This window comes from Arvicanthis niloticus, chromosome 9 (assembly GCF_011762505.2).
Source record: "Arvicanthis niloticus isolate mArvNil1 chromosome 9, mArvNil1.pat.X, whole genome shotgun sequence".
Taxonomy (NCBI): domain Eukaryota; kingdom Metazoa; phylum Chordata; class Mammalia; order Rodentia; family Muridae; genus Arvicanthis; species Arvicanthis niloticus.
The window spans coordinates 72,034,137-72,056,115 of NC_047666.1; the positions used below are offsets into that span (position 1 = coordinate 72,034,137).

The 21,979-nt window shown below is 45.8% G+C and overlaps 1 protein-coding gene and 1 non-coding gene across 2 annotated transcripts in view; one reads left to right on the forward strand and one right to left on the reverse strand.

The window, feature by feature from the left end:
* Hebp1 (heme binding protein 1) overlaps positions 1 to 21,979 on the reverse strand; it is a 28,920-nt gene that overhangs the window by 4,707 nt on the left and 2,234 nt on the right. The window contains exons 2-3 of the mRNA XM_034511255.2: positions 10,735 to 10,873; positions 8,481 to 8,661 (exon numbers count right to left, since the gene is read on the reverse strand). Coding sequence (XP_034367146.1) covers positions 8,481 to 8,661; positions 10,735 to 10,873 — 320 coding nt within the window. The remainder of the gene's footprint in view (positions 1 to 8,480; positions 8,662 to 10,734; positions 10,874 to 21,979) is intronic.
* On the forward strand, positions 4,414 to 4,545 carry LOC117715848 (small nucleolar RNA SNORA17). The gene has a single exon (XR_004607651.1). It is a non-coding gene; the product is annotated as a small nucleolar RNA SNORA17 (small nucleolar RNA).

The following is a 21,979-nucleotide window of genomic DNA, read 5'->3' on the forward strand; positions in this document are numbered from 1 at the left end:
GGCCATAGAGCAGTGGCTGTCCACCTTCCTAATGCCGTGACCCTCTAATACTCATTGGTGACCCCCAACCATGGAATTATTTCATTGCTACTTCATAGCTGTAATTTTGTTACTGTTATGAATCATAATGTAAGTATCTGATATGCAGGATATCTGATATGATCCCTGTGAAAGAGTCCTTCAGCCCCCAAAGGGGTCTCGACCCACAGGTTGAGAACCATTGCTATAGAGGCCTCTCCCCCCCTTCCCCCCCCCCCCCCCGCCCCATGACTTGCTCAGCCTGCTTTTCTATAGCACCCAGCACAACTAGACTAGGGCTTGCACTTCTCACAGTGGGCTGTGCATATCAACCACTAATCAAGAAAATGCCAAAGACTTTCCTACAGGCTGATATAATGGAAGTAATTTCTCAATAGAGGATCCCTTTCCCTAGGTGTGCTGCCTAATTTTATGTCAACTTGACACTAGCAAGGGCCATAGGAGAGGAGCAAGTCTGTAGGGCTTTTTATTAATTAGTGCTTGATGGGGGAAGGTCCAGCCCATTGTGGGTAGGGTCACCTGGGCTGGTGGTCCTAGGTTCTATATGAAAGCAGGCTGAGCAAGCCATGGAGAGTAAGCCAGTAAGCAGCACTCCTCCATGCCCTCTGCATCAGACCCTGCCTCCAGGTTCCTGCCCTGTTTGAGTTCCTGTTCTGACTTCCTTCAGTGATAGACTACGACGCAGAAGCTTAAGCCATATAAACCTTTTTCTCCCCAACTTGGTTTTAGTCACGGTGTTTTATCACAGCAATGGTAACCCCAACTAAGACACCAGGTGACTTAGATTGTCCCAAGCTGAGGAAACTATCTAGGTATACACATAGCAGCTATGCATCAGACGAGAAGAGTAGCAGAAGAATAACTGTCCATCTCAATTCCACAGGGAAGAGGGCATTTCACTGATGCTAACTGAACAAGTGCAAGACCTGACTAGGTAGAACATCCTTGAGCACAGAGCCCTGGCTAGCGCTGTAAGAGGGTAGAGAACCTCTGCTCTGTGGTGTCCTGGCCACCAGTGTTATTGGTCAGGTCAGATATACCGAGATTCTATGGGCAGATGGAAATACAGCGTACCTGGAGATGTGTGGGCATTTACATATATGATCCTATCTCATCCTTATGACAAACTAGGCATTGTTATCTCTGTCTCACAGACATAGAAACCGTATGAGTCATATGCCATTTGTCCCTGAGCCACGCCCCTTGCCCTTCCACTTTCTAGTCTTTCCTTTTCTCTTTTTGGAGATAATGTCTCACTCTGCAGCCCAGGCTGGACTGCTACACTTACTATGGGCTTACTATGTGTAGTCCTAGCTGGCTTCAGATTCATGGCGGACCTCAAGCCTCTGCCTCCTTAGTGTCGGTTACCATCATGAGGCACCACCCTTGGCTCCCACTCTTCCTTCCACAAACATGTCATTAAAATGGTGACGTCTCACTTCAATCTCCCAGTCACGGCTATCTATTGTCTGTCTCTGCTGCGAATCCACTTGTGGGGGCTGAGTTCTCACCTCAGTGGGCAAAGAGAGGACAGCGATGTGGAAGATCACCTCCAGTCTTAGTGGAAGGAAAATTCTATTCCCAGAAGTATTCAGACAGGGCTTGTGAGATGGCATAGCTGGTAAAGGTGCCTGCTGCCAAGCCGGAAGAACTGAGTTCAATCCCCAGAACTCACACGATGGGAAGAGAGAACCATTTCCTTAAAGTTGAATTCTGACCCCACATGTACACCAAATAAATGTGTGTGTTTATATGTATATGTATAGATACATATACAGTGGTGCATACTTTTAATCCCAGCAGATCTCTTGTAATTTCCAGGTCAGCCTGGTCTCCATAGTGAGTTTCAGGATAGCCAGGGTTACATGGTAAGACCCTGTCTCAAAGACGTAAAACAACAACAACAAAAAGACTTACTCAGGTATCTTTTTTTCCTAAGGCATTTTATTTATCTAAACAGTTCTGCTAATTAATCTCTCTGTGGAAACCTCCTTACAGGACCGGAGAAAGAGAATTCAGTCATCAAACATTCTCACTGTGTTTGTGTTACATGAAACACTACAGCTGTCTCTTACCAACCTTGTTTTCTGTTAAACCAGAGTGACACACAGAAGCCAAGTGCTGCAAATACACATTTGACTTGTGGTGACATCGTGTGGCCAACCCAGGAATAGGCTCATGATAAATTAGATGGTATGTTCCCACGTTCTGTTCAGTTATAAAACATTCACCCGCAGAGCAAGGCTAAATAAACACAGTATTTGTTTCTTCTAAATTTTGTTTTGGTTTGTTTGTGTCAGGGTTTCCCTATGTACCCCAGGCTAGCTTCAAACTTATAATCTTTCCAGTTTAGTCCCCCATGTGCTAGGGTTATAGATATGTGCTGCCTTTATGTGTCTAGATTTCATAGACTTGTTCTTCCGTTCCCTTCCCCCATCCCTTCCTCCCACCCTTTTTTCTACGGATTCACTTTATGTGTGTCTTACATGTAGTGTGTGCTCATGTATGTATATAGTGGTGTGCGTGCACACGAGTGAAGACCAGAGGTTGACACTGGTGTCTTCCTTATTTTCGCCACCTTATTTTTTGTGATGTCTCTCACTATGCCTGGAGCTCACTGATTTTGTTAGACTGGCTGGATAATAAGCCCCTGTCTTCCTGTCTCTGCTTCCCTGGCACTGGGATTAGCTATGTGTGTTGTTGCATCTGACCTTCTCTTTTTCACATCAGCACTGGGGATCCAAACTCAAGTCCTCTGGTTTACAAGGCAAGCGATGTTATCCACTGACCTGTCTTTCTAGCCCCTTAAGTGATCCTTTAACATTTATTTATTAATGTGCACATGTATGTTGTGCATGTGTGTGTGCATGCTTGCATGTGCCATGGTGCACATGTGAAGGTCAGGGGACAGCTCTGGGGGACTGATTCTCTCCTTCCATTTTGTTGAGGCAGGGGTCTCTTGTTTGTGCTACTTCACTGTAGACCCCAGGCTAGCTGGACCATAAGCTACCAGATGATTCTTCTGTCTCCACCTCCATCTCACCATAGTGGGGTTGAGATTGCAGATGCGTGGCACTGCATCTGTGTTTTCTGTGGGTTCTGGGAACTGAACTTAGGTTAGCAAGCTTGTGTGGCAAATGCTTACAGCCACTGAGCCATCTCCCTGTTCCTAATCTACCCTTTATCTAGGTGTCCTTTTCAATCACAAAGAACCAGGTCACAGAGGAGTTGTTAACTCTATGACCTGAGAGCAAGAAATGTTAAGATGTGTTTGAAAGTAAGGAAGATGCCAAAGCTGGCAAGAGGTGTGTCAACAGATTAAGAGATCAACAGAAAACCAACATGGCTCCTACTGGCCCCAAATGAGACAATCTGAGCATCAGAGAGAATAAAAACCTCAGATCCTGGTACAGTAGTGCTTGCCTGTAACCCTAGGACTTAGAGGGTGGGGACCAGAAGTTCTAGGTTCTAGGTTTGCTTTTGCTATTTCTTTTTGTGAGGTCAAGGCCAGTGTGGGCTCCTGAGTTCCCATCTCACAAAGGGAGGGAGGGTCTGGAGAAATGGCTCAGTGCAGAAGTAAAAGTGCTTGCATGCAATCCTGAGTTTGAACTTGGAGTACCCACAATAAAAGCCAGACACACAGCAAAAGCATCTGTAATGTCAGGGCTCAATTGGGGTGATAGGACGTGGATACAGGAGAACCCCAGGATGCTTGCAGGCCAGCTAGCTTGGCATACAGCAGACAAGCAACAGAAAGTCTGTCTCAAAGAGAACACCAAGGCCCAGTACCCAGAGCTGCCTTCTGACCTTTGTACCCTCTTCACGGCCTACCCACACCTGTATTTATATCCACATCACCTAAATAGATTTTCTTAAGGCCAATAAATAAATAAATAAATAAATAAAATAAAATAGCAAAAGCAAATAACAACAACAAACACCAAAGAACAAGCACAAAGCAGCACAATGCAGCCAGCAAGTTTAAAGTTGTGCTTCTGTTGATAGTAAAAAACAAAACACAAAACCAAGTAACCAACCAACCAAAACCAAGAAAACCAAAACAAAACTAAAGCAAAACAAAACGTACAGTGGGGAGTCACCAATCACTTAGAAGAGACTTGGCTTCTGAGGCAGGACTGGATCAGAGGATAAAAGCCAAGTAGTGGGACTGGGGTGAGGAGTGAACTGATTCAATTGTGTCAATCATCAGATAATTCCTAGATAAAAGAATAATAGGTCACAAGCATTAAGAAACGTGTAAATAATGCTTTAGAAAGTACTGATAGGTTGCCTTTCACAAGAACCCCAAGATGTTGATTACATTATGGGTGCTTAACCAACGGGGGAAATTAAGTCTTAAAGAGGCTTACTAACCCTGCCCCGGGAAGCCCTGTGGGTGTGGCTGCCGGGTCCCATTTGCATCGGTAGGTGGCAGAGAGGAGAGAGGGTACATCTACCCTCAGTGTTCTGACCTGTGAACATCTGAACAATTAGTATCCTAACATTCCCTGAAAAAAGTGAGCCTGAGACGACCACCAGTCTGGCACTACACAAGCCCCGATGGCTCTTAGGACCGAGAGCAAGTAAGAGGCTAGAAGAACCTTGCCTGGGACTGAGGGCTCCTGGCAGAAGTGAGCCTGAGACAGATGACCACATGGGGCCACTTGGGGATGAGGTGAGAAGGTAGCACAAGATGACCACTGGACCAGTGCCATGGGGCCTAGACAGGGAGCTAGCTTGAGATGACCACCAGTCAGGTGCCACACAGGCCGGGAGGTGGGGTGGGGCACATATCATGGTGGAGATGACCCCCTGCCTGGTGCTGTAAGGCATGAGCAAAGTGTAGTGCTCCTGAGACAACTCCAGACACTCAGAGACCCTGGGTACCACTCAGGTCAGTGTTGAAGAAATGGAGCAGATAGAGAAACAGAAGGATGTGGGCACAACAAAGAGAGGCAGAACTGGAGACTCGAGGGTAGAGGGGAACAGCCCAATGTGAACAGCTGGTGATGCCTCATGGGACCACGGTGGGGTTCTGGACTATGCTGCCACTGGGGGCCATGTCTGGGCCTGTGGCCCTGCAGCAGTGGGATCTGTTAAAACCAAAGGCCAGGCAGACATCCCTTGTTTAGGCTGCTGCCTGGGGACATGTTGATATCCGAGGGCTGTACAGAACTGGCCCCGCCCCTCACCTATCACTGTGGGAGAGCTGGCCCTGGGGTCACGAAAGCAGCAGAGCTGATCCCACCCTCGTCAGCTGCAATACTCTGGACAGCCGCCCCTGCACATAGCAAGGGTTGCCTATGAGCCGCCCCTGAGGATACGAACGTTTGGAGACCTAACACTACCACTTACTTCCCATGCAGTGGCATGGATGAGGGAGAAACATCCTCCTCTCCCCTTGTCCCTCATCACCGGTGGCAAGCAGGAGACCTGGGCCTAGGGTCATGAGAGCAGGAGAGTTGGCTCTGCCCCTTACCAGCTGCAGCACTTGGGAGAGCGGGCCCTGCACCTCACCTGGGCAGCATAGCAGAGCTGACCCTGGTGGTGGGGGTGTGGGTAAGCTGGCCTTGAGGGTGTGAGTGTGAGAGAGCTGACTCTCACCTTGGCCCTGCCACCTATGGCGGGCAGGAGAGCTGGCCCTGAGGTCATCAGAGCAGGAGAGCTTCCCCTGCCCCTCACCTGCTACAGTACTTGAGAGAGCAGGCCCTACACCTTGCCTCAGCAGCAGGGTAGAGCTGGCTCCGGTGGTGGGGGTTGTTAGTGAGCTGGCCCCAAGGGTATGAAAGTAGGAGAGCCAGTGTGCTGATCAGCTCAGATGCCTCTCAGGCCCAGATTCAAGGCTTTGGGTTGGCCCACCCCAACATCTACCCCATTGATGAACTCATGATGGAATTCATGAAGGCGCCAGTCCTACACACCCAAAACTGCAAGATCTCCTTGACACAGGGCAACAACAGGACATCCAAGAGGAGTCCCCGTGAGTAGCAGAAGCCAGAGGCCTTGTACCAGACCAATGAGTCATTGCGTGAACATTTGCAAGTAAAGATGTGTGGACAGAAGGTAATTCTGTGGGATACACTGTGACATGCTGAAGCTTCCACAATGAGAGGTTTTTTTTTCTCTGTTGTGGAGAGAAAAAATGAGAGCTTTTTTCTCTGTATTTCTCTGTTGCAAGAGTGGACAGCAAGTATGAGGGGCTTCTTAAAAAAGAAAGGCTTGCTAATTTCTAAAGTGTTATCTTGCTATTATGCAGCAGAGCTGAGAATCGTACTACATAATAGAAGTTCACTAGTTGTCACTTTTCAGAGTGCAGGAAGGAGGGTGGGCAAGATGGAGCTGGGGACTGACAGAGAGACCAGCAGACACCCAGAGAGTATGATTTAAGGTGGCTCTTTCTCTCAGTGCTCACCCTGCACTTGGGTGACTGTAGGAGTAAGTGCCTCCTTAAACTTTGCATCCTGGGTGCCTCAGTTACCTGCTTGCCTAACTCTGGCTCTGCTTAGAGTTTTCAGAAGCCTCTGCACAGAGGCTGAGAAGTCTGAATGAGGGCTAGAATAGAAAGAAACAGAGGACAGGAGTTCCATGTCAGTGGCACGGTCGCATCACCCTCTCTGTCCTCCAGGGGGCTCTGTTCACCCAGCCAAAGAATCCCGCAGCTGGGAAGATTACATCACACTAGCTTTTGAAGGAATGATTCTAAGCTCTAGGAAACAAAGTCCCACCCCCAGAAGAGGAATTAGAGTAGGGAGGCCTATTAGCCACGTTTGGGTGGGGGTTTTCAGTGGACAGAACCATGCAGTGTAAGATCATTTGTATAGTTAATTTTCATGAAGTTGAGCAGAACCCAACTCCTAACCTGTGGTTACTACTGGTGAAGGTTCTGGTCTTTTTCTGAACTTGGTTAGGTGCCTGTTACACAGTGGGATTTTGACAAACAGGGATTTACCAATCATCTAGAAGAGACATGACTTCTGAGGGCAGATGAGGGACCAAAGGATAAAAAACACGCACCAGGCTGTGGGTACGAGTAGTTTGGTGGTAGAGTATGGGGCAGTGAACCGTGCCAGGAAACTTGGTAAGGCTGAGTAGGTTCAGAAGCCCTCGCACCTCATACCTGAGGATGGTAGGCATTTTTACCTACTCCCAACCAGGTCCCTGTCATAAGACCATGACATCCCATGGAGAGGACACTGGCCATCAGTCACGTACAGGCAACATTCTGAAGCCCCTCCACATGCAGATGAAGCAGCCCTAACGTCTCAGGCCAAGCTAATAGAAAGCATATGCTGGCAGACCCCAACCCACCCCAATATATGTATGTGCATATATCTGTATCTATATATATCTGTCCAGAAGAAATAAATGTGTAAGAATTACTTGAAGGATCATCTGAGAGCTTCTGTCATAGAAGAGCCATGACACCGTTTGGGGAGAAGAGTTCTCTCCTGAAGCTTTCGTCCGCTGGAAGCTGCTTGAGCCTACTGAGGTCACTTCCAGACCTGGGGTCCCAGCCACCCATGCTCCGCTGGCTATCCGAGCCTCCATCCCACTCCCCTCTCCTTTTTGGAGAGCACAACTCTTTGGCTACCCTGGCTGGGCTAGAGCCCCGCAGATTTCACCAGAGCCCCACAGATCTCTGTGGATTAGTGGATAGCATCTGGCACAGACAGGCAGTAGAATACAGGCTCAGCATGTATGGGCTGCTGGGTTTAATTCCCAGCACAAGAAAACAGTACAAAGTAAAGCAAGCAAGAGCAGGCAACAGTTTGCACCTAATACTTTCTATAGTAAAGAAATGTAATGGCGAAGGAGTCCCAACACAGAGCCAGAGGACAGGAGGGCAGATGTGTCCTTTGCTTAAAGGACCACAGACCAGGAACAAGCAGGGGGCTGGCTGTTCAGCTCTGACAAACACTCTCTACCCTTCTTTAGCAAAGGAAGCCTGGGGTGTAAATTACCTGTTTCCAGCTATTATATCCCTATGTATCCGTGACTCCCAAACTATTATTCTCTCTCTCTCTCTCTCCCTCTCTCTTTCACACACACACACTATTGTCAGTATTATTGACATATACATTATTGACATATATAGTACTGACATATATACTCTTCATATACACAGACACAGACTCACACAAACATACATATTTATATATCCCTTGATTTTTTTTCTAAGACCCTGCTATGGCTAAGGTGTTCGCCTTGAGCTTAGGCTGAGATGACTCTTTTTGCCTATCACTATGGCTACAGGCCAAGGCATTTATCCAGATAAACCGCAAATGCACATGTGCTACAGCCTGAAGGAATTAAAGTGAGTTACTGCCACAACTCAGTGTTTCTGCATTGAATTACGCAACTGTGAAAAGCCAATGTAAACATTCACTGAGCAGATCCGAGGAGTGGCTAAGACCAGCCAATGCCAAGAACCGTCTCCTTACGTAGAATAGACAGTGATGGCTTCCCGCTCCTCGATCTTCACGTTCTCATCACTGGGGGCCGGTGGGCTGCCTTGAAATTGGTTCGGAATCCGGAACCAGACTTTCAGTTTCTTCTGCAGGGAGCCATCTTCATTGGGAAACACGGCAAAGGAGACAGGGACTGTCATTCCCATGCCGATTCCTGAAGCATCAGAATGCAGAGGGAAACAGGCGTTAGACAGAGGGCTATGGATCTCAGTTCTCTTCCATGGCAATTTTTTTTTTTAATGAGCAACAAACATTTCAGGCAGTAAATACATATAATTAGACACGTGCAATATCCCTTCCTTCTATATATCTGAGGTTGGAATATGGTGGCACCATTTATCCATTTTAGATGTTTGTATGTGTGCCTTCAGGAGCTTGTGTGAACCCTGCTCATGTAGTATCTGTAGAGACCAGCAGAGGGCAGCAGAGAGCAGCAGATGCTGCTGGGATTATGGATGGCTGTGAGCCACCAGGTGGGTGCTGGGAACAGAGCGCTGGTCCTCTACAAGAGCAGCCTGTGCTCTTAGGAGCTGAGCCATCGCTCCAGCTTTTCTGTTTGCTGGGAACTGAGTTTAGGTCTTCGGCAAGAGTAATAATTGATCCTAGCCATTGAGCCACCTCTCCAGCCCCCATGCTTGAAGAAAACAAAACCAAAAACTATTTGGTGACACATAGCAAGAATGTAGATACATAAGGACCTGCATTTTTTGAGAAAAAATACACAATATGGAAGATTATAGATGATAAGATATTCCCTGCAGGATAGTTTGCAGCTGTTCAAAACAGAAGTGTGTCTGAGTGGAGTGTGTCCGAGTGGAGTGTGTCTGAGTGATGCCATGAAGTACACAAATACATGAGTACTTATGCTTAAGAAGATGCTTAGTTGCAGAGGGTAATTACAAAACAAGCTGCAGACACAAAATATGCCATTGTAGGACTACTCTGTTTATATTAACAGGCCTTGCAAGTGCCCAGTGCACATGCCTTTAATGCCAGCACTCAGGAGGAAGAGGAAGGATTGTGAGCTCCAGCAGCCTGAGCTATACAGCAAGATCCTGACTCAAAATCCACAAGCTGGGGCTGTAGCTCAGTGGTAGAGCATTTGCCCAGCACACCCAAGACCCTGGGTTTTGACCCCAGCATTGTGAAGTTCTAAAGAGACAATGAGTGAACCAGGAGGAGGAGGAAATTAGTCATAGTGTTTTCTTTATACACATTTTCACCCAAAGAAATGCTTTAACAGGTAAGAAAGAAAAATCTTTTTGTTAACCTCTTACAGGTTATTACAACTTATTTTCAAAGCTTGCTTACTTTGCTCCAAGAAAATATTACCATGTTTAAAAATAATTCTTCACTACCTTTCTAAGTAACAGCATGAAAAATACTCAGAAATTAAACCCAGCATCTCTAGTTGTGTTTTCTTTTAAAACCCATGGCTAAGTTACAGGAATCCTACAGGGCCACCTCAGTCAGACAGCTGCTTAAGGGTCCTCAGGAGACAGAGGCAAGTAACTCTCAGAGAGTTCGAGGCCAGCCTCCTCTATATAGTGAGTTCCAGGACAGCCAGTGCTATGTAAAGACCCAGTCTCAAAGAAATTATAGTTTATACTCCCATGGTGTAGCTTACATGAAACTTCAATCCAACGACTTTAGAAATGGGTCTGGGAGAGAAGTCAGCCAGCATGGGGCAGCCATGCCCTGAAGCCAGGGATGGTTTAAGAGCTCACAGATCTTTAACCACCAAAACTGAGTCTGAGGCTCACAGCTCACAGCTTGCTGGGAGCCTGCAACCCACAGTCTGAGGGCTGACAGATTTCTAGCCTGGTGCTAGCAGTCTCTGGTTCAATAACAACCATGCCTTGCACAGAAGACAGCTTACTGTGGGGGTTAGCCCATTCACCCAATGCAAGGACACAGCGAACACTGCAGTGTTAAACAAACAAACAAACAAACAAACAAACACACACAACCAGAGTGAGCACCTGGCTCTGTACTTGCAAAGAACAAGGAACTGTACATCTCAACTTGAGAGGCTAGCTGGGCTGACATCAGTGTGGTCTGATAGCAAAGACTCCCCCACCCCACCCCACCCCATGAACTTCCTGCACATGACATTGGAATAGGCAGGTACAGGTGTCCATAGCCACTCCCTGATGCTTCCAGGGATGACATGAGCTCACATAGAGCCCAATCCCTCTGGGATGCCCCGCCCCTCTGGGATGCTCACCTTTGTCATTGGTGCCACCCACATACTTCATGATCTTGGGCATTGCTTCCCGGAGAGCCTCGTCCACAGGCTTGTCTGTCACCTCCACAGTAGCAAACTTGCCCCCTTCACAGGTTCTTTCCTCATAGGAGACGTCTTCCTAGAGATGCAGGAGACATGAGGAGTGAGAACGAAGGAGCTGAAAGCAGTGAGAAACCCCCGGAGTGGGTGACCAAGTGGAGACGGACTCGATAGGAAGCACTATAAGAAATAGACTCTGAGATTTCTAGTAATGTAGACTCTCAAAAGCTATTTTAAAAAAATCTTACAGAAAGGGATAGTGCACACCTCTAACTGTAGCACTTGGAAGGTGGAGACAGAACAGGAGTTCAAGGTTATCCTCAGCTACATAAGTTGAAGGCCAGCCTGGGCTACATGACATGCTGTCTCAAAGCAAAACTACTACCAACCAAGCAACCCAATAAATCTAATAATTGATATTCTGAGGGAAACAGAAATTACTGTAGCCCCAGAATATTGGAAACACTAGAAAAATGGAACACCAAGAGATAGAAAAAGCTTTTGAAGATGAAATAAAAAGAAGTATTGGGTGCTGGAGAGATGGCTCAGAGGTGAAGAGTGTGCAACGCTCTTGCAAAGGACCCAAGTTTACTTCCCAGCACCATGTTGGGCAGCTCACAACTCTCTGAAATTACAGGTCCAGGGGATACAATGCCTCTGGATGCTAGGGTACTCCAATTCTTGTCTACAAACACATAATTTAAAAATTAATCTTTTAAAAATATGCTAACAGATATGAAGAAAATCCCTAGAATGGTTAGAAGACAACGTTGCTGGGAGAAAGGCAAGAAAGGAAGAAGAAACCAGGAGAAGATGACAAGGGAGTTAGCAAAAGCATAAGTGAAGGCACGGGGGCACCTGCCTGTAAACCCAGCACTTGGGAAGTGGAGGCAGAAGGATCAGGAGTTCCAGGCCAGCCTGGGCTACATGAGAGCCTGTCTCAAAAAGCAAAATAATAATTAAAAAATCAAACCAAAAAATAACACCTCCCACTGTTCCTCACTACCAAATACAGCTACCCAAAGAAGCTACAAAGACAAGAGGAAGAGGGGGTGGAGGGCAGGTGGTAGAAGCGGCAGTCAAATGACAAATGACAAATGACAGCATCTGCGGGCAAGGATAAGGGTGTAGGGAGAGAGGAACCATTTACACTGCTGTTAGAGCACGAAGCAGCTCAGCTACCATGGAAGAAGTAAAGCCAGAATGACCATAGGACCCAGCTGCACCATTCCTGGGAATGTACTCAACGTAGCCCAGGTCTGCACACCACAGGGCTCCACATGTCCATACTTATGACTGTGTTATTCACAACAACCAAGACCCGGGGCCAGCCTAGACATCCCCAGATGCAGCGGCGGATACAGACCATGCCATTCAGACAACACTCGAAGGAAAGGGATTGGGACAGACGGCACCATGCTGAGTGAGATAATCCAGACTCAGAGACAGATACCATGTTTCCTCATGTGAGGCATCCAGATTTAAATGTAATAGACTATATGCACAGGTGACAGGAGTGTGAACCATGATGGGAGGAAGAGGTCTAAAGAGAGGGTGGAGGAGGGTGAGAGCATTGTTTCCTTTCATGTAGAATCCAGATTTAAACACACACACACATACACGTGCATACATGCACACATACGCACATACACACATGCACACACACACAGGCACACATGCATACACACACAGGCACACACACATATGTATACATGCACACACGCACATACACACAGGCACACACACATGCATACATACACACATATACACATATGCACATACACACATGAACACATGCATGCACACAAACATACATGTACATGCACACACATGCACATACACACAGGCATACATACATATGTATATATGCACACACGCACAGACACACACACACACACACACACACACACACACACAGGACAAGAAAGCTGAAGGGAACTATGTGGAGAGGGAGGAGGAGGAGAGTAGGAGTCAAATGAGAACAAGGTGTAATGATATATATATATATATATATATATATATATATATATAGAGAGAGAGAGAGAGAGAGAGATGATGATGAAACTCTGCTGATGAAGCTTGTTCTCATCTATACATTTATACTTAAAGAGAGCCAGCGATGGGGTGGCTCGGCAGGTAAAGGCACTTGTCACTGAGCCCGATGTCCTAGGTTCGATTCCCAGGTGCTGTGTGGTGGAACAGTGAGGTCCGACTTCTGCAAGTTGTCTCCTGACTGTCACAGGTACTCCATGGTGTGCTTACTCACATGAACACACACGTGCACACACACACACACATTGAGTAAGTAAGTAATAAAACCAAAATGCACAGGAGATCTAACATTTGGGAGATGCCAGAAAAGTAAAGAAAAACATGGAGAGGAGAAAACAAACAAAACCTGTTTTAACGGCAATGACCTCCTGAAACTGAAAATCCCAGCGATCACCTTGTTCTAGAAGCATGGCTGGGATCTGTTAGAGGGCTGACTTATTGTGGGGGAGGTCCTCGGATTTATCCCCAGTACAACTCGAGGCCGGGGGGGGGGGGGCGAAGTGCTTCTGTTCAACAGCTTCTAGACTCAACACCATCCCCTACCTCTGTTTATTCTAGTGTCAAGAGGGAGCCCAGTGCCCTTGACGAGTGTGTGTGTCTGTGTTGTGTGTGTGTGCATGTGTGTGTGTGCATGTGTGTGTAGGGGTGCTGTGTGATATGCCATGGTGTAAGTGTGTATGTGTGTCTGTGTTGTGTGTGTATGTATGTGTGTATACAGGAGTATTGTGTGATATGTCGTGGTGTGTATGCATATGTATGTATGTGTGTATGTATGTATGTATGCATGCATGCATGCATGCATGTGTGTTGTATCATGCTGTGTGTGTTTAGGTGCTCTACCTCAGAGCTAGTCCCTAGCCCCTCTTTCTCTCTTTTCTCTATTTATGTATTTATTTCTTTGGGAGCTGGGGATGGGACCCTATAGAAGTGACCATAAATTTGTGGGATCCCATTAGAGTTGCCATGTTACTGAAGAAAAGGGGGTCCATTCTTGGGGTTCTTAGACTCATTAATAAAAGAACTTAAAAATAGGCTCATGAGGAAGCCTATCAGAGCTAAATAAACAAACAAACCCAGGTCAGATGGCTGCCTGAAGGAGAAAGAAGAAAGAAGGAGCCATTTGACTGAAACTGACATGGAGGCCATCCTCACCATGGGGAGAGGAGCTTCCGAGAAAGTGAGGCCTGAGGTGTCAGGGGAAGCTTGTTTGGAAAAGAGACACAATATGCATTTCTGAGTAAACCAGGAAAATGGGCAGCCTTGACTACAGCTCTGTATGCTACTAAAGGCTGGAATTCTGGGAAGGAGAGGTATGGTATTAGCTCATTAAATGGAAAAAGTATTCCTCTATCCTTTTTATGGCAACCTGCCTTCCTGTGGATGGTCCCTTGGTCTGGTGACTAGCCTGTTTGACTGCAAGAACTCTTAAGGAAGGAGACGATGGCCTGTCTCCATCTTCGGAGGGCAGATCCCATTCTTTGGGCTAGAAGGCAACAGCTTTCCCTTAATGGGCCTCCAATGCTGCTCTAACGAACAGTCCTACTGGGAGCTGCATTCCCAGCCTCTCAGTTAGTATCTCCCGATGCTACAGTCTCTCTTCCCACACAAAGCCTTTCTCTGCTAGGATCTGTACTTTGTACCCAGCCTCCGTTCTACCTTCTTCCCCCTGGTGTTCAGGCTCAGGACAAACCTTGCCTTGTGATGTTTTTCCAGATATAATTTTGTGTTCCTGTACATTAGTAAGGCAGTGTTTCTCAAACCTCATTTCTTGTCTGTTCCTCAACTTTTTTTTTTTTTAATTACAACCCACAAAAAGAAACACATTTCTTTCTCTTTGTTTGAGACAGGGTTGACAGGGTTTCTCTGTGTACCCCTGGCTATCCTGGAACTCACTCTGCAGACCAGGCTGACCTCAAACTCACAGACTTTTGCCTGCTTCTTCCTCCTAAATAGTGGGATTAAGGTGAGCACCACCATTGCACTGGTTTTCTTAGTTTGTTTTTAAGACTTTAAATTTTTTTTATGTCTACGAGTGTATTTATATCTGTGTATCATGTATATGCTTGGTGCCCGGGAGGCTAGAAAAGGGAATTGGATCCCCTGACACTCAAGTTACTGACAGATGTGAGCCACCATGTGGGTGCTGGGAATTGAAACTGGGTCCTGTGGAAGAATAGGCAGTGCTCTTAACGCTGAGCCATCTCTCCAGCTCTGGAAAAATATTTCTATATTGGCTGAAGCAAAATTCTGCAAAACTAACACATGACCCTGAGTGATGGGTACAATGTTACTGTGTTTTTTCTTTTAGTTTTTTCCCCTCTTCTGGTTGAGGGAATGCACTAAAAGTAAGATTCCACTGTCTGGAGATGGGACGCTGTTGGAGTTGAAAAATAAAGGCTTTGTGGACAAGAACAAAACCACACAGTTTTATCTGATCAAACTCACTCAGTGTTTATTTGAAGAAGGCCCATTTCTCCTTAGGTGATTATGAAAATGAGACACCTGACTGAGGAACTGGCTGGCTCAGGTTTATCAAACAGGGTTTCCTGTAACATTCTACACAGAAGATTCTCAACTGAGAGATTCTCAACATGTTTAATACTCTAATTTCATATTTCCAAATATGAAGGCAAAAGAAAACGCTATTGTTTTGTAGTGTACATTAAAGGTGAGTTATATGAAAGAGGACAGGGAAATTTTATCTTTTGGGGGGAAGTGGGGCGGGGAGTGGTCTCACTATGTAACCCTGGCTGGCCTAGAACTTGCTATTCTGCGATCAGACTGGGCTGGTCTCAAACTCACAGAGACCAACAAGCCTCTGCTTCCCAGTGCTGAGACTAAAGCCATGTACCACCACGCCCAGACTCAGGAGAACTGAGGGCAAACTCCAGGGGTCAGTTTCATGCTTAAGTCCCCATTCAGGGGTTGAGGGTGTAACTCAATGGTAGAGTGCTTGCTTCACATTCCCAAAGCTCTGGGTTCAATCCCCACACTGTGCAAACTGACTGAGGTAGTACATGACTCTAGCTTAAGCAATGGGGAAATAGAGGCAGGAAGAACAGACATTTGAGATCAAGGACAGCCTAGGCTCTCTGAGATCTGTCTCAAAAGTAAATATTTTTCATGCCCTGACAGTTCATGGTGGCTGGGGAAAGGGGCATCTATTTCTTCAGTGGTCTGACTATGCTCCTCTGGTGCTAATACAGGAAAGCCTATTTAAACTCAATGGAACACACACACACACACACACACACACACACACACACACAAAGAGAGAGAGAGAGAGAGAGACAGACAGAGACAGAGACAGAGACAGAGACAGAGAGACAGACAGAGACACACAGTAACACGCTCACAGAGAAACAGACAGAGACAGAGACAGACAGACAGAGACAGACAGACACACAGGAACACACAGACACACACACACATAGAGACAGATAGACAGAGAGACACACAGACACATATGCACAGAGACAGAGAGACAGACAGAGCCACACACAGAGAGACAGACAGACAGAAAGAGAGACACACAGACACATGTACATAGAAACAGAGAGACAGACAGATACACAGAGACAGAGACAGAAAGACAGAGAGACAGAAGAGAGACACAGAGAGACAGACACATATATACAGAGGCAGAGAGAGATATAGAGACACACATATACACATATACACAGAGACAGACACACAGATACACAGACATAGAAGGACAGAGAGACAGACAGAGAGACACAGAGACACACACACAGACAGGGACAGAAAGACAGACACTCAGAGAGACACAGACACATATGCACAGAGACAGAGGGAGAGACAGAGAGACACACATACACACAGAGAGACAGACACACAGAGACAGAAAGACAGAGAGATACACAAAGACACACAGACACATACATACACAGAGACAGAGAAAACACAGAAGAGCAAGGGGACACTTTCTAGAAGAAAGCTGTGGAATGACACATGGTAACAGGGAACATAAAGGACTAAAATGTATTATATACATTATGAAATTGTCAAAGCATTAAATAATAAAATAAATAAAGAAAGGCCTTTTCTATGAGACAGGAATTGCATCAAACTAAGAATCAAGGGGAGGCCACACAGACTTGACTCGGGGCCATCACACTAAGGAACTTTATGAGGCTTTAAGACTGGCGTGTCCAAACTGCCTTCCATAGCGAATCTGTGTGTGCCACAGCAGAAGACTCTACAACACATCTTTCTTTGTGACCCCTCTCACCCTGGGATTCTGCTACTTGTAATGTTTTGACTTTTCCAAGCTCAATTGTGAATCACAGAGGTTCAGAATTGCAAATGTTTTCTTTTCACATTAGGATATAAGTTTTAAAAATTTTTATAGATAACTTATCTGTTACAAAAATAGTTTACCCAGTTAAATCACAAAACCATCAACTCAAGATATCCAAATTACGTTTTATTAATAAAACACGTAAAAACTGATCAGCAAATGGTTTTAAAGTTCATCTAACTACATTTCCCCCAAAGGAAATGAGGAATCGGGCAGACAGAAGATCCAGTTGCTAAGAGGAGAAACAGGAAATAGAATTCTGCTCCTGACCTCGGCTCTAATCTTGTTGTAGGGCTCCAGGGTTGTGGGGATGCACCCAGCATTCTGCTTCTCTTTAGACACTGTGTCTGTTATTTGGAACACACATTTATATGTTGGCGACAAACTCTAAATGAAGCCTCGAAATTCATTTTTTTAAGTTGACTTTTGTAACAAATGGGGAACTCACTGGAAAAGAGACAGCTGATTCTTTGGACTTTCAAGAGGCACTGGAGATCTGCTATGTACTGAATACTGTGCCTCATGCTATAGAGCAAAAGGACTTGGGTTCATTCATATTCTCTCTCTCTCTCTCTGTCTTTCAGACGTTTGTGTGTGTGTGTGTGTGTGTGTAAACAAGAGGAAAATTTATCAGGATATTATTTATCAGGATCCAACTACCTTTTAAAGATTTATTTTTTATGTGTATGAATGCCTATATGAATAATATATATTCTGTATATGTACATTATATACATTATACATTATGCAACACACACACATATATAAAATAAAGAAAAGGGCTTTCTTAATTTTATTATGTGTGTGTGTGTGCATGTGTGTGTGTGTGCACCAGGTGCATACCTGGTTCCCGGAGGTCTGAAGAAGGCATCATATCCTCTTAAACTGGACTTATGGATGCTTGTGGACCATCATATGGATGCTAGGAATTTAACCAGGTCCTCAAAAACAGCCAGTGCCTTCAACCATTGAGCCATCTCTTCAGGCCCCTTGGTTGTTTGTGTTTTGAGACAGGGTCTCTCTTTTGGTTTAGAAGTCAGTAAGTATCAGTAGGTATGCACAGGCAGGCCTGCCAGTGAATCTCAGGGATCCTCCTGTTTTTGTCTCCCCAGTGCTTGTTTGTTTGTTTGTTTTACATGAGTTCAGGGATGGATCATAGGTCATCATGTTTGCAAGGCAAACAACAGGATGACGACTGTGTCATCTTCCCAGCTCAGGTCATGGTTTCTGATATCAGGAAAAGCTGGATCTTGCAAAGGGGAAACCAGAGGACAGTATGTTGTCACCAGAAGGAGTGTAGTGCACTAACGAGGTGTGGAGACACGGCACAGGGCTGCTTAGGGGAGTCTGGGGGCTCTATGAGTGCACTACCTTGTTCTGGTAGGTCACAGGACTTAAAGGGGCTTCCAGATCATCCACCTGGATGTTCAGTGTTTGCTTCTTTGAATAAACATTGCTGCAAACCTCTGGCAGATTCTGTAGACTCAACACTAGAGATTAATAAATTGGGAATAATAACCAGGCGGTGAGAAGAAATTGCAAATGATTTGTTTAATGTTAGTTTTGTCTTTTTCTTTTAGTTGTTTTTTGTTTTGTTTTTGCTCTGTTGCTTTTGTTTTGTTTTGAGACAGGGTATCTCTCAATAGCCCAGGTTGGCCTGGATGGCACTCACGTTGTAGCTCAGGTTGCCTTTGAACTGTTGCAATTCTGCCTTAGTGTCTGAAATGCTTCCAATAAAGGCAATGCACTACTTCTCCTGGCTACAAACAGTTATTCTCGAATGTACTAAAGTGCTGATAGTTAGAAGAGGGGATTATCAGAGACACAAAGAACAGTATATTGGACTAGAGACATGGCTCAGCTCAGCTCAGCTCAGCTCAGCTCAGCTCAGCTCAGCTCAGCTCAGCTCAGCTCAGTGCTTGGGTGCTCTTTCAGAGGACCTGGGTTTGGTCTCTAGCACCCACATGGTGCCTACAAAATGTTAGGCATAACACATGCATACACACAAAAATAAAAATAAATAGAATCTCATTTTTTTTTTTTTTTTGTTGAAGAACAGTGGTACTATAATGAAGAAGAATGGTAGCAGACAGCTGTGGTTGGAGCAGACTGTCAAGGACGTGGCAGGAGAGGAGGGCAGACAAAGATACCAAAGAAACTTCAGGCTGTTGTAGGAGTCGGCTTTCTTAGACTTGAGCCCAGTGATGGTGATCTGGGGCTTTGCTGGTTTTTACTATTCTAAATTAATTCAACTGATTTCTGTGATTAATCACAGGCTTGTGTGGGTATGTCTGAGGTCCTGGGGAAGGGTCTGTAAGTCAACATCAACCTTGAGGCTGAACTCTTATTATCTTACCCCTTGCTCCTGAGTAACCTCGCCTCTCTTCAAACTCCAAAGGCTAGATACTTTTGTATAAGGAAAATATAAATAAATAGAAGGGGTCCTTGCCTGGCTCTTTCTCTGACCAGATGAGCAAATGGCCCATGGGGCAGCTGGCCAGAAGGGTCTGAAGCTGAGAAGAAAGCTGATGTTGAGAAACAGGGATAAATACTGAAGTCATTGACGGGGAGAGTAAGGTCCAGTATGGGTTGAGGTGGGCGAGAAAGCCCATGCGGAGCTTCTGTATAGATCTCATTGTCCAGCCGTCCACTGTCTAATCACCTTCGTTGCTCAATTCTCATGGTACTAATTAATTTTTCTTTCTGTGCATGTATGCATATCCCCGAGTGTATGTGTGTGCACCATATGCGAAGGAACCCTTGGAGGTCAGAAGGTGTCAGCGCCTCCAGACCTGGAGTTATAGAGGTTATGAGCCACCATGTATGTCTTGGGAATCAACTTTGCAAAGGCAGTAAGAGCTCTTAACTGAGGAGCCGACTCCTTAACTGACCTCGATGATCCGAGCGTCACCTAGCTTCTCCTGGGCCTGCCAGCTGAACCAGAGTACTCCCATGTCACGCTAGCTATTTCTGTCCTGTCTTTCTCCTCCCCTTCTGACACAGGGTCTCACTCTGTACACCAGCAGGCTAATCTCAAACTCATGGTGATCCTCCTGCCTCAGACTCATGGGAGCTGGGATTACAGGTGTGAGCTATGTCAGGTTCCTGTTTCCTTTAATGCCCAGGATGTTCCCACTCGTTCCTGCTGCTTCCTCTGCCTGGAAGATTTTTCTACTGCTCCTGTGTGCCATCGGATGAGTCCTACCAAAGGAACAGGTCCTCAGATCTTGAATTCACCCCCTCAGAGAGGGGCCTATCTAAAACAAATTTCCTAGGGTAGCTTGCTAGGGGGCTTCTGTACATTAACTAAACACTTTTTTGACTATAGTGACATAATAATATGCATAAGCCATACCCTCAGTCATAAGCCCGGGTCAGGACTGTCTGCATCACCTCTGTATCTCCCTGTATCTAGTACCACGGCTTGCATGTTATTGCTGCTCTATAAACACTTTCTTTTTGGAAAGGATACCCAAGGAGTGAACCAGATTTAATTTATTGACAAGGACAATAGTGACTGCTTAATTCAGGCATGAGAACCTGGCTAATAGTGGCTCTGGGAAGAAGCCAGCTCAGGTCTCTCGTGGGTACCACCTGTCCTCAGCATCAGTGCTCACACCTGCCATCTGCATCTGTGGACCACTGGGAAAAGTTAAGGGTAGAAGATGAACATTAACTGGGTGTGGTGGGACCTGCCTTTAACCCCAGCACTGGGAGACTCAGCCTGGAACTCCATGAACCTTGTCTCACAAAACCAAAACTCCAAAGAAAGAGAAATGAATGAATGAATAATGGATGTAAGTCAGGCATGGTTGTGGGTGCCATTCCCGGCACCTAGGGGTGGAGGTGGGAGGATCAGGGGTTCAATCTGGGCTACATAAGACCCTGTTTCATAAAACTGAAATCAAAAGCAGGAAGAAAGAGAGAAAGAAGGAAGGCAAAAAAAAAAAAAAAAAAGGATACTAGAAAACCATCAATTCTGTATAGAGCGTTATATAAATGTATTATCTAACTGGAATCAGCCACCTGCGTGAACACGACTGATTCTCAACATCAGTCACCCCAGAGCGTTCTCTTGTTCCGTGGCACACAGCAGTAGCCTTCCTCTCCCCAACCTCCCAATGACCGAGAGGCTCAAACAGTCCCTGGGTGAGGATCTGGACCTGTGGTTACAAACACCAATATTTCACAATGGAGCAAACTTGGTGAGGGTCAAACTCCAAAGGCCTTACAAGAATGTCTCTTGCTCTGGGCTATGCAAGTCCTCTTAAGGTCATTTTTTTTTTCCAGGCTAAAAATCACGTGATGAGTTTTAGAAGCCCGCTTTCCTATGAGAAGAAACTGCTAAGATTACTAACCCAACAGAGAACTTTCTATGTATTGCTGTTACTTGAAACACTTAACATGAATCCAGACATTCATACGATGCCTCCAACAAGCCCCATAAGGTTAGTGCTTCAACCTTCATTTCTAGTGGTTTTGGGGAAATAAGAGGTTAAGCACCATGCCCAGGTCTCATTGTGCAGATGGGAGAGCCAGGATTCAAAACCAGGCTGTTGGTCTGGACATACTTGCATAGGTTGGACTGAAAGACATCAGTCATCCCTATCAACCCTGTCCCAAGCATTCTCAAGACCCACCCAACTTAGCACAGAGGGCTCCTTAGTTCCTCCTTCCCTGAGCAATGAGGAGCCTGATAAGGTTTGACTGGAATCAGTCTTGAGCATGTGGATAGTGTGAAGCCTGCCCGACATGGGGCCCCGCAGTGTGCCTTCTACCTGCCAGGGGTGGAGATAGCAGAATCTGACCTAG